General features: G+C 43.4%; 1 protein-coding gene across 1 annotated transcript in view; it reads right to left on the bottom strand.

The window, feature by feature from the left end:
- The window catches only part of B3GLCT (beta 3-glucosyltransferase), a 64,098-nt gene extending 60,000 nt beyond the window's left edge, over nucleotides 1–4,098 (bottom strand). The window contains exon 1 of the mRNA XM_086481862.1: nucleotides 4,011–4,098. Coding sequence (XP_086337988.1) covers nucleotides 4,011–4,098 — 88 coding nt within the window. The remainder of the gene's footprint in view (nucleotides 1–4,010) is intronic.
- Nucleotides 4,099–13,043: the final 8,945 nt, after the last annotated feature.

Raw genomic sequence — 13,043 nt, 5'->3', positions numbered from 1 at the left:
CCCTGAAGGCACCACAAAAAACCCCAAGAGCCTTCACCCAACAGTAACCAAGCTTTTCACTCAGGCAGACTGTACGAATTTATTTTAGCAGAAAATATGCCATGGCCCCTCCACTACATTATTAGCAAATCTGTTATGCACACAGAATTTGATACAAGCAAAGCAGTCTTCAGAAGTAAACTGGGATGCACTTGTGGAGTAAATTCAAGTCTTACTAACATATGGCCAAGACTGTTCTGGCTAAGCAACCTGACCTCTCAGCCTGGAAATAAATATCCTTTTCTAAGGATTTACTGGGAGAAGGGTGGCATGAGAAGAACATGGTCAATCTAGCTAGCATACGACTTATCAACAAAGGTGCCATAGGGCAGGTAGGAAATACAGTGCCTGGGCCTAAGAGGACATCTCTAAGATTAATTCATGCACCCACAATTTACTCCCAAGAGGTTTCTGAAAAAGGCGTGCCCAGGAATAGACCACACACGCAGCTCATGACCAGATCAGTTATACAACACAGGTAGAAACTATAAACTCTCTGTTGCAAGGATATCTTTTTGATGTAAAGTACACATGCACAAAGAAGGATGACCTATGTCGGACAGCTATCAGATGCTACTATAACAAAACAGTAACTTTTCATGTCCAAACATCATTATTAATTCAGACAACTGCAACAGATTTTTTTCAGTATAGAACTCCCTAAGACACACATCACTCTCTGGAGCTAGAGGTGCCTTCGCTAAATCCAGAATTTCCTCTAGTCCCTTTCATTTTTTTCAACACCACCTCAGGTGGACCACTGACTTACCACAGAGCACAGAGAAAAGATGTTGCAAGAAGAAACCCATAGCGGACAGAAGTTCAAACTGCATAGGCACTACAGCAACCAAAAAGACTAGGGTGATTAACTGTACAATTTCTCACACACAAAGCTATCTAAATCACAAAACCCCCCAGCAAGATGCTGTCTTAAAGGCAACCTGTAATTTTGTATTTGTCACTTCACTATTTAATGCATTGTGTACTTTGAAGTTTGTTAACACAGGTAGCTATTCACACCATTTGGCACAAGTAGACAGAAGCGGAATATGTCAATCCCCAGTCCTCCTCTCCTTTTGCTAAATGCTCAATAAGTGAGCATAAGTAAGAAAAGTAAAGAGATTTTAGAAAGACTTTAAAGCTCTTTATTTTCATCAATTTTATCTTTATTTCTTTTGAAAGCATGACTAAAATCCACTGAAAAAGCTAGACAACATTTTTGGATCCATTCAAAACCTGGAAATATAATCAGAGAAAGTAATACAAGTAGCTTCAATCCCTATTTATTTTTCTCAAGTGTTCCATTATTTCCATTAAAATTTTGGTGAGTAAATAGACTTGCTTATAACACTAGAAAGTAAAATTCAAATAATTTATTTTCATTGTTCAGTAGCTGAACTGCAGGAATACGTGCCAACAAACTATTAGGAAAATGGATGTAAATACTGTGGTACTAAAATACAATATACTGTATATATATATATAATGATCTAATACCACATTATAAATGTAAAAGTAATCCTTTCTTCAGTACTACCCTTTCAAGTGCCAACAACTTCCAAACATTTACAATTATATGTCCTTTTAGTGCAAAGGATGTTAAAAACCAAGAGTTAATTCTTTTGCTTTGACAGACAAAATCCATTTGAGGCAGAAAGGCAACACTTCTGTTACCCTCCTCTTTTATGCTGTGATTCAAGGCTGAGTGACCCCAGAGTCACTCCAATCACCTCACCGGGCTGTGGGTCAGCTTAAATGAGCTACAAAAAGGTTATGATTCTACGACTTATGTATGGCAATACTGTGATTAATAAAAATAACCACTTCAAATAATGAAAACTATTGATTATGTTGTACACTGTAGACAAAACATTTAAAATATAATTTCTTTATACTTCTAATTATAATTTAACAAAAGGCCTATTTTTGGTTCGGTTGGGTTTCCTTCCCCTCCCAAGTTTTCAAAGAACGTAAGATCCTATGGATTGACATGATTCCAGAGAAAATCTGCACTGACGCTGTCATTCAAAGAGACAGGATCTTCATAATGAGATAGCCTGGGAGCGCTAGCAAGAAAAATAAATTAGTTTCATGTATTTATATGCAAGCTTTTATAATATCTCTTCATTGTTGCTACCCTACCAGCATCAACGATCCTAGTCTAGCTAGGTAAGAATGAAGACTTACAGATCAACCCAAAATGGGGAGAGAGCAGTGGGGGAGGAGGAAGAGGAGGGGGTGATGAAAGCAAATTTCCAGCACCTGAAGCTTTTCATAAAATAAAAGCAACTCATTCTATTTCTTTACTAAATTTCTTTAAGCAAATGGCACACACGAGAAGGCAGCTGAAATCACCACTGTGAACCACTGAAATGTCTAAATGAGTGCTGCGTACACCAGTATCTTGATAAAAGGCGAGCAAAAAAAAAAATCAGAAGAAAAAAGCATCATCATTATCCCTTCTGATTGTCTAGAAGTTAGACCAAACAAAATTATCTGAATACATTTTCCCATTCTGCAAGCTGCCACCTGCAAGCTGGAATTTATAAAATGACTTAAATACCAACAGTCAAGCTGCTTTCTTCTGTGAAAAGCAATCCAAATTATTTCTGTTTTCCAAGAGCAAAGCTGATTGTTCTGCAAACTTACGACCCTGGCAATCTCAAAATCATGGGGCATCTACAAAAGAAAGGACTTCAACATAAAACGATATTTTAAAAACTACAAGAAAGCCATGATACTGCAACAAGCTTCAGGTGAACAAATTCTATATAAGCATTAACGGAAACCTACTAAACAAGAGGTAATTGCAGAAGCAAGAATCTAAGTTTTTCCATTTCTGCCTTTTACCTGCACGTATGCATGTATGTACAACAAATATACATACGGGGAAAATTGAAGCTGCTATTCTCTGACTGTGATTACAATCTGCTCAAGGTTACAAGTGCTCTAATACCTTGCTGAAGCACTGGAGCAAAACTACTCATCTCAGAAAGAATGAAATACAGCTTTACGAAGAGCTGTATAGTATTAGGACTCTTCCAAAAACCAAGCTGCGTAGGTGAAAGTAAAAGTGTTTTACAAGAGAAAAATCAAAATATCACAGTTTTACTTTGCTGAAAACAGGATTTATTTATACCAGGTTTCCCCTGCAGGATTTTGATCCACAACCCATAGTAGTGGAAGAGAATCGAATCCAAAGGCTCAGAACAAACTGACAAGCCTATGCTGACAGAGATGGAAACATTCAGGAAAAGAAATAATGAGAAACAGAACAGATGTAAACATTTATTTCTGTCTGTTACACTCACGGCAACAGCTCCTAACTCCAAGAGCCTGAAGCGATCCAACTGCTGGCACACTACTAACCCTTCTCTTTTAATCTTCCCCCACCTGACTAGACACATTCAAAACGTCTCTAACATACAGAAATACGATCTTTTTTCTCTATGCTGACACTTTAACCAGGCGGTACTACCTTTCCACCTCCCCTCGGCAGCTTCCCGTCAGTAAGGTGCTATTTCAAACACGAGTGGCTTCGCGGTGGGGTTCAGTGAGGGTTTTCTCGGCCCGAGCGGCTAGCCCGGTGAGGACCGGTCTCCAGGGCCGCCCCCTCGCCCCCACACACCGCCGCGGGGCCCGGAGGGCGGGAGTCGGTCCCGGCGCCGGCCGCCACTGGCACCTCAGAGCCGGGGCCGCTGAAGGGAGCCCGCGCTGCCCCGTCCGCGCTACAGCCCAGCTCGCTGACAAACTTCGGGGGAAGGGGCACCTCCTGTGCCCCCGCTCGCTTCCCCTGACGGGGCGGGACAGAAAGGTGAAGAAACGGCGGCGGCGGCTCCGGCGCCCGCCCAAGCTCTCCAGCTCTGTCCCGTGCCCTCCTCCCCCTCACCGCCTCCGCGGAGGGGCCGAGCGTCCCGGGTCGCCTCCCTTCACCTCGCCATGGAGTCCCGGCCCGGCCCGCGGCCACTCACCCCGGGTGCGGAGCGGCGGGAGAAGGAAGAAGAGCTGGGCGCACGCAGCGAAAAGGAGCCAGCGGTTGCAGCCGAGCTCCCGAGACATCTTGGCAAAGGCCGCCGAGCCGCACGGCGGGGGGAGGACGAGGAGGAGGAAGAGGAGGAGGGGGAGAGGGGCACGGTGCGCCCGGCTGCCCGCCTCGGCCGCAGGAGCGCGGGCGAGCGGCCTCCGTCTGCTGGCGGTGCTGGTGGCGGTGCCGCCGCCAGCCCGCCGCCCGCCCTCCCTTCCCGTCCCTCCCCCCCGCCAGGGCTCGGCAGGACCGGGCGCCAGCGCCGGGAGGAGGGGGAGGCGGAGCGGGGGCCGCCGCGCCCTCTGGCGGGCAGTAGCGGCGGCGCCCCGCGGCCCCGCCGGCCCCAGCCTCCCGCAGCCGGCGGCCGGCAGCCGCTCTGCGGGCCCCCGGCGCTCTCCGGCCGGCCGCCGCGGGCAGGCCGCTCCCCGGGGCGCCCGGAGCTCCTGCAGCCCTGCGGATGGCTACGGATTACGCATCCAACCCGAAATAACCGTAGCAACACAGCTCTCCGTAGCCACGGCTGATCATCCAGCGTCTGCTAGTACAAAACCAGTAATGTCTTTAAGTCTTCATGCTAAATTGTTAACTCCACAGAAAGTCCTCCAACGAGGTTTCTAGGTTGTCCAATTTAGACAAAAGAGGGGTTTTTTTTGTTATTAGCTTCATCCTTCTCCTCTTGCAAACAAATTTAAATATTGTCAGTGAAATGATACCCAGCATTCTGACAGGAGCCTGGCCCACAGTAACAAGCGGCCGAGTTCATCTCTAAAACCACCCTCACAAACCGTTACCCCAGAAGAGCAGATTGCACCTCCAGACCACCATTTCGTAACCAGAAGCGGAGACATGGGGTGCAGCACGGAGTACAGGCATGCGGCACAAGTAGGGCACAGCCTTGGCACCGGAGTCACCACAGCTACAAACTCATCCATAATCAGTTAAAGAAATGCAGACCTGGAGCCACACAAAACCGGTTTTAGGGATAACACAGAGGACAAAGTAGTAGTATCTAACATGCACAAATGCCATGATAAAACGCAGTAAATTTGAATGTAACAGAGCTGCAGACCTATGAAGAAAGATCAAGAGTAAAACTTCGTTAGCAAATGAAAAACAACCCCGCATGGATCCTGGAGCAAGGAAGAAGAAACCATCTACATGAATGTCAGATTTGTCCAAGTGAAGCGCTCCACATTCTAACAACTTGCTGTGATACCCTCTGTGCACCCCAGAATGAAACTGCTAACCTTCAGACCCAGGGGACCCACAGAAAGGTGAGCAGGGAAAGGAGTAGACACCCAGCAGTGTGTATAAAATTTTCACTGCACTGTCATTCTTTCTTTTTCTGTAACAATTAGATCTACATTATATAGATTCTTCACATTTCAACTACAGTAACAAGAAATTCTTGACTTCACTGACATATAAGGCACGCTTCCTCTTTGCCCTTTAACACAATTTAAGCCTAACACCTGGTGCCCCTAGGGAACAATCCCTTACACGCTGGGTATGCGCAGACATGAATTCCAGCCAGGTCTATATGTTCACATTTTCCCGTCAAATACTTTCCATGCAGACCCCTCCTACCAACCCAGCCATTCAGTATGTACCGATCTCACTGGAGACAAATGGTGCAATGTCCAGGTCAGCCATAAACTTCCCATAGTTTTAACCCCGTAAGGCAAACAAACAGCATGAGCCCAACTTGGACCTTTCCTCAAAACTCTGCAGCTTCTAGACCTACTGCATTCTTTCCCTGACAGGTCAAGCAGTTACAACAGGGTACCTTAAGTATGCCAGAGAGGTGATTGTGAAGATGAAGGGAAATCTTTTCACAGTGATAAACTCTCGCTCTCACTGCAAGTTCAAGCAAGCACATCTGTATCACTGTAACTTGGTAGTAGACTTCACACTTTCCTTGAAAACTAGCTCAACAGATATATGTTAGCCAGACTTCCTTGGGGTATTAGACTTGCTTACGCACTTGCCACCCCGCCTTATATTGCAAGGGATTGAAGAGAGAGGGAAAATGGGACCCAAGTGTGAGCAACCACAGCTTGTTGTTCGCCTTATAACTGCTTGTGCTGACATTCTGATTCACTAAATAAGTTACTGGCCTCAAGAATAATAATTCTGATGCAAATTAAATAGAAACTTTTATAATACACTTCTCTCTCTGATTCTATGTGTGTGCTCATGAGGAAAAAAAAGTGTTAAGTTATCCTTCCATTTCTATATTTATAACAATATAAAAGGTGTGAATCCTTCTGCTTAACACATATATCTATATTTGCTTGGTTTTCCTTATAAGTTTCAGCAGCATTTCCTGCCCTTTCTACCATTTCTCTGTTCTGTGCTGGTTTCCCTAAGTATTCACTCACAAAGATTACACCCACAACAACTGGGATAAACATAAGACTTCACTTTCAAAACAGCTAAGACATACCCAAGCTCAGATGTTTCCCCATGGAGCAAGTCAGTAAGGAAAACAAAAACCCAACCTTTTGCTGAGATGTAATCAGTGTTTTGGATTCTCACAAATTAAGAGAAATTTCATTGTAACAACCTCCCTAGAAATGCGGAACTCTACCATGAAACCTAATGTTCTCCAACTGTTATGAAAAATAACACTTAAGTGTCTTAAATCTTATATTTGGGACTGGAAGGAGGAAATAAATCATTTTCTTTAATTCTACTCTACATACAAACTCAGATTGTGTTTGTTTGTTGTTCTAACTACCCCACTGATAATTACCATCTCAGGAAGGATGAAAATAATGAACTTTCTGGTAAGGCATACAGAGGTTCAGAAGACCATCAAGCTTCCTTTCCTAATAGTATTACATACATCTTACATCCAAATATAAATCAAATGTAGCACTGTTGCTGTCCCACTGTAACGGGTCTGCATGGCAAGGTTTTGGTATCAGGGGGGTTACAGGGGTGGCTTCTGTACGAAGCTGCTAGAAGTTTCCCCCATGTCAGATACAGCCAATGCCAGCCGGCTTTAAGACGGACCCGCCGCTGGCCAAGGCCGAGCCAATCAGCGACAGCGTCTTTCGCCTCTGGGATAACGTATTTAAGAGAGTGAGAAAGTTGTTGCGCAGCAGGAATTGCAGCGAGTGAGAGGAGTGAGAATATGTGAGAGAAACATCCCGCAGACACCAAGGTCAGTGAAGAAGGAGGGAGAGGAGATGCTCCAGGCACCGGAGCAGCGATTCCCCTGTGGCCTGTGGTGAAGACCACGGTGAGGCAGGCTGTCCCCCTGCAGCCCATGGGCGGTGGAGCAGGTGACTGCCTACACCCCGTGGAGGGCCCCCACGCTGGAGTAGGTGGATACCTGAAGGAAGCTGTGACCCCGTGGGAAGCCTGCACCGGAGCAGGCTCCTGGCAGAACCTGTGGCCCGTGGGGAGAAAGAAGCCCACGCTGGAACAGGTTTGCTGCTAGTGACCCCGTGAGGGGGGCTCACGCTGGAGCAGTTCATGAAGAACTGTAGCTCATGGGAAGACTCACGTTGGAGAAGTCACAGAGGACTTTCTCCCGTGAGGGGGACCCCACACTGGAGCAGGGGAAGCGTGTGAGGAGACCTCCCCCTGAGGAGGAAGAAGCAGCAGAAAACAACAGTGTGATGAACTGACCCCAACTCCCATTCCCTGTTTTCCCCCCTGTGCTGCTGAGGGGGAGGAGGGAGGAAAATCAGGATCAAAGTTAAGCCCAGGAAAGTAGGGAGGGGTGGGGGGAAGGTGTTTTAAGATTTGGTTTTATCTCTCATTACTCCTCTCTGAGTTAACTGGCAATAAATTACATTTTTTCCTTTAATCGAGTCTGTTTTGCCCGTGATGGTAAATGCTGAGTGATCTCCCTGTCTTTATCTCAACCCCACAAGCCTGTTGTTATTTTTTTTTCTCTCCTCTCTCCTGTCCAGTTAAGGAGGGGGAGCGATAGAGTGGCTTTGGTGGGCACTTGGCATTTTGGCCAGGGTCAATCTACCACACCGACCTCTCAGGTTAACAAGGGGGGGTTGCAAATACAAAGAAATCCTGTCAGATATATACACATAATGTTCTGCATATCAAAATTATTTTGTCCTGGTAGGATATCTTTTACAGGTATTAAATACAATTAAACATTTTAAATTAATTATTCATCACAGATGAGATTTTTAGAAGAAAAAAAAAGAAAAGAAAAACCCAGCATTTTTTCCAGAACAAAAAGTAAACTTGGACTTTCTGGGGAAAGAGTAATTAAAATAATAAAGTAAATGCCTATGTCCTTTGAAATATTTGTAATAGCATGTATGTTACAGCGATTCTGCATCCAAGTTACTACATTTTAGTTAATAACATTTAGTATTGTATCATAATTTGTGGGATTATGAGGCCTGTAGAATTTCTGAGGTTGTTTTTTCTTACGGATTTGTGGAAGCTTTGCTGATTTACTTCAGCCTGACAATTTGATGTGAAACAAAGCAATGTTTCATCAACTACAAATTTCAGTGATTGGAATGGGGACGACTTTTCAACTATGATTTTTTGTCCTGAAAACACTCTATGTGGATAAGCAGTTAAGAGATCAACAGGACCATCCACGTGGTAAATTTAAGTCCTCACACCTTTTCATAGAGCCAGTGTCACTATTTTAACACTTTTCATGAATCAAATGGCTACAAGAAATCAAAGAATCTGGTATCCCAATGGAGAAATAAGCTTGAAGTTATGGCAAGTGTTTATATTTTACCAAGCATAAACTTCCACAATATGCTTGGTATTCCAACTGTGCCATTTGGGCTAATGTGTTATTCACCCATTCCTTTACACAAACCAGGGAACAGCCAGTCTCTCTAGCTCAGAACAAAATGCTCAGATCACCATTTCAGAGACAAAAGGAACAGTGAGAGAAGTCCAGTTGAGACTAGCCAGGCTGGCATGTGGTCCAAGGGTGGTTTGCTCTTACACACAGGCAGCCCAGCAGCGATTCAGGATACTCTGATGGCTCTGTCATCTGTTGCTATAGAAGGACTATCATATGGAAGAAGAAGAGAGAAATTCTGATCCAGACATGATGGCAATTACTGAGTTAGAGAACTTGACTGGAACTACTTCGTTGTATTAGCCATTTGAAAAACATTTAACTACTCCAGGAACGACAACGTACTCGTTTGGTTTCTTGCAATGGGTGGGGTGGAAAGGCCTTTCTGGCAGAGGTAGGCCTGTTAATCACATGAGCTGAGTTCTGTCCAGCTGTTCCTCAGGTTGCTGCAGTTTGACCTCTCTGTCCTACTCAGCAAGTTGCACAAGCAGGGGCATAACTTTAATGTATGACTAATCCTGCTGAAATCAGCAAAACCAACCCAAATGCGTTCAGAATCACAGAATTACTTTTTGAATCACAATATGGAACTGTAAACAGTTTCTCAGCTTTCAGCTACTCAAGACAGTAATTCAATGACAGTTCCATTCCATTAACATCACAACGTCCAGCTAATACCCTGGGAGTACATCTACATTTGTCAAATGCTAGGCAGTGAGCTTGCGCATGGGAGCTCTGCATTGCTCAGCTCTTAACTACACTCCCTTGTCCCATTTGGACCACCCCAAGAGCTCTCTCCAGGAGAAATCTGCAGTAGCAGGGAAAGCCCTGACTGCTGTAGACATGACTCAGTCAGCGACACCTGGCCTGGGACTTGCCCCGTCTTGTTCAGAACAATTGATAAAGTTGCAGTATCAGAGCACACACATGCTGTAAAAGCCTGACAACCAAATCACTGAGGGAGATGGTAGTCCACAGCGTGGTCTGAGTTTAGTCTCTCTCCTTCCTGGGTTAATCTAAGAAGAACTTGCTTTTAATTAAAATGTGAGGACTCCATCTTGAGGTAAGTCTTAGGGCATTCAGTCAAAACTTTATAGAGAACTGGTCTGGGGCTGTAGCAGAGAGTGTCAGGGACAGAGTTCAACCAAGCAATTTCTCATAATAGAGACTGCTGTTATTAGATTACACACTTTTTAGAGAGGACCTGGAAAAACACTGGGCATGAAGTGGTCAGCCATGGATTCCTAGTAGATTGTAGATGGATCAAAGGCAATTCCTTTCCTACAGGGCAAACAATGCCTGCTTAACAGCTCGTCTCTGTCATCTGGCACAGAAACACTGAAAATACGTTATGTAGTGTATTTTCTGGAGCTCATGATAGGATGGTCCAAGAGGCAGAGTATATACATTTGGGGAAGGGGGGAGGACATTTCAACATCTTTGAACAATTACAGACTAAGCCACAGATGAGAAACAGGACATCTATCAAACTGTGGAACTTAACACAGATCCTCAGAGTGCCTTAAAACAGCCACTTAGATGTCAGTGCTTCAGTCTCCCTTATAGACCATACCTTGACATTTCTGATCGGATCATTCTGGTAAGCATCACTGAAAATCTGTTGCCAGGTGTGGCTTACCTTCTGAAATGCTTAATCTCAAAGAAACAGCAGGAACAAAACCTAAAATGGTTATGCTTATTATTCAGGTAGCATAAAGAATATAACCTATAGCTGCAGCTTTGTTCATATTTCTTAGATTTGTGGTTTAAACCACACAGTAGCAGTAAATGAATAGGTCTGTGGGAGACGCAAGCTTGGACTCTGGAATCCTTTGAAAGGTGAACCTGGAAACTAAATCGCTTCACTCCTCCCCCCTACCCTGCTTGAAACCTTTCCCACTTCTTTCCTCCACTTCAGTCAGTAACTCAGCTATCCCTCCTTCCCACAGGATTGTAGTTTAGTTGCAGAATCTGATTCTTCTTCTTTCTTGCCATATTGGTTCAGACATTAAACTTCACTGACTAGATCTTAGAACATCCTCAGGTGTTCTCTAAGCTCTTTATTCTCCCGGCAAAGTCTACATGTTGGCTTTAGTCATTCTGAACTCCTAAACTTCTGCCTCCTCTTTGGCTTTGTTCTAACTACAGTGTATCTAATCTGTCCAGAAAAAACTACTACAAGATTATCCAGTCCACCTGAAAACTACTAGACTAAGTTATCATATCAGTGAAGGAATTCAGACTGTCAGTCCTGTGCAAAGGACCTTACTATCCTTAAGTTAGTTTAATGTTACAAAATATTAATACTATGTGCAATTATAAAGTTTTCCTTTTCTACTTTTGGAAGCTCAGTGTTGTCTCCAGTTTTACTTTATGAAATTACTTTTAAAATTAAATAATTTTATTAGAAATTTATCTACATTCAGATATGATTGAAATTATTTAATCCCTTATGTCAACAGGAAGATTCAGTTATGAATTATTTTTAGCACAACATTCCTGAAAAGCTATAGTATAAACTCTTTTCAGAATCAGTATCTGCAGACAAATATCTGCCAGGTTAAAACTAGGGGGAAAATGCATTATTTTGATTTCTTGCAACTGTCTTTGTACTGCACACAGGCAAGGAGAAACAAGGGTAATACCTCTACAGGCAGATGTAGAAGACTGAAGCTGTTCAGTCTTGATTATAAGCCAAGGGCATGTTGCCCACTCCTTTGGTCAAATGAACAGCTTGCCTAAAAGAACTGTCAGACTTGATACTCTTCCCTGTTTTGTCTCCTGCTGCTTCCATCTGACACAGAACTGCCTCTACCAAGCACATCTGAGGTCTTTATAACTTCCCTCTGCTGAAGTGCAGCTATTTGAAAATACAAAACATTAGTCCTAAACTAGGCGATATTGTCTTTTTATCAATATATGAAAATATTACCTTGTCAACTGAGAGTCAAAGTATAGATGAAGAGCAAGAGATTTAATTGAGCAAAACCATATAGGAACTGAATGCTTCCACGTATTTTAAAGAGCTTAGTGGCCATATTGGCTACTTTCCCCTGCTTCTATTCCTATAAGAAAAGAAATATAGTGATATAAAAAGTGGTATAAAGAACCACCTACCCTTTTCCACTGTATACTAAGTCATAGCAGCAGCGAAAAAACCGAAGTGAACTGTTCAAGGAACATGGGGGTAGATGGTGAAATAACGGCCTCTGAATTTGTCTTTAACTTTTCTGCTGTTCTGATGGGCTGTAAATAACGCGATCACTCAAGCACTGACTTGCATTAGCTGTTGGTATTACTGCCTCAAGATGTCCCATGTCTCACAAATGGCTTCCACATACTTTTTTTATCTTATTACAGCTGCACTATAACAGTTCAGGAACCAACTCAAAAGTTCTTATGGCATTCCAATTTGGCACGAAAAAAAAAAATCCTTGGGAGTAGAAAAGACAAGTAGTCACAGTAACATCCAAAGATGTTCAGTGTGCAACATCTGAACTAGGTTTTAGACCCCAGAAAATCCGTCCTGTCAGATGGTGACACCAAAGACTTTGGGGTATGTCCATCTTACAGCATTTAACACCAGTGATCCCAAGAAGTGCAGGGAGTTTATACTTAGATAAGAACGCTCTAAGCAATGGTAGGAACATAAGAGCTAGTTTCTTTAGCTGAAGTAGCTCTCTTGTGAACCACTCCGGTGCGCACAACAATCATGCCCCTGAACAAGTAGGGCTGGAAAATCCCTACTAGCTAGTAGGTCTCTGCATTTTATTTTAATATAACTAGATTCGGTGTATTTTTCTCATTTTGTTATCTGTGTCTCTATAAAGCTTTGTAGCTATGTTATGTATCATGTTTTATTCATATCTTACTGACACTTGAGAGAAATATCATCTCTAGTTGAGATATTAGAAATGCCAATGCCATTGCTATAGGAGTAGCCTTCAAACATGGATACTTTCATGCATCCCAGCACATAGGGTGTCAAAAAGCTAGTAAGTTGCATAGACTGATTAACCAGTATGTTGACAAATCATCTTCTCATGGTCATCATCAGCCAGGAACATTTTCTGATGTAGAGTAGGAAAAAAGGATGGAGTCCAACCCTCACAGATCCAAAAAAATGCTTCTGACAATGATGTCATGGTGTTATATTCTGCCCTGATACCT

This window comes from Leptosomus discolor, chromosome 1 (assembly GCF_034619465.1).
Source record: "Leptosomus discolor isolate bLepDis1 chromosome 1, bLepDis1.hap2, whole genome shotgun sequence".
Lineage (NCBI taxonomy): Eukaryota > Metazoa > Chordata > Aves > Leptosomiformes > Leptosomidae > Leptosomus > Leptosomus discolor.
This window is presented reverse-complemented; position numbering and strand designations above follow the sequence as displayed.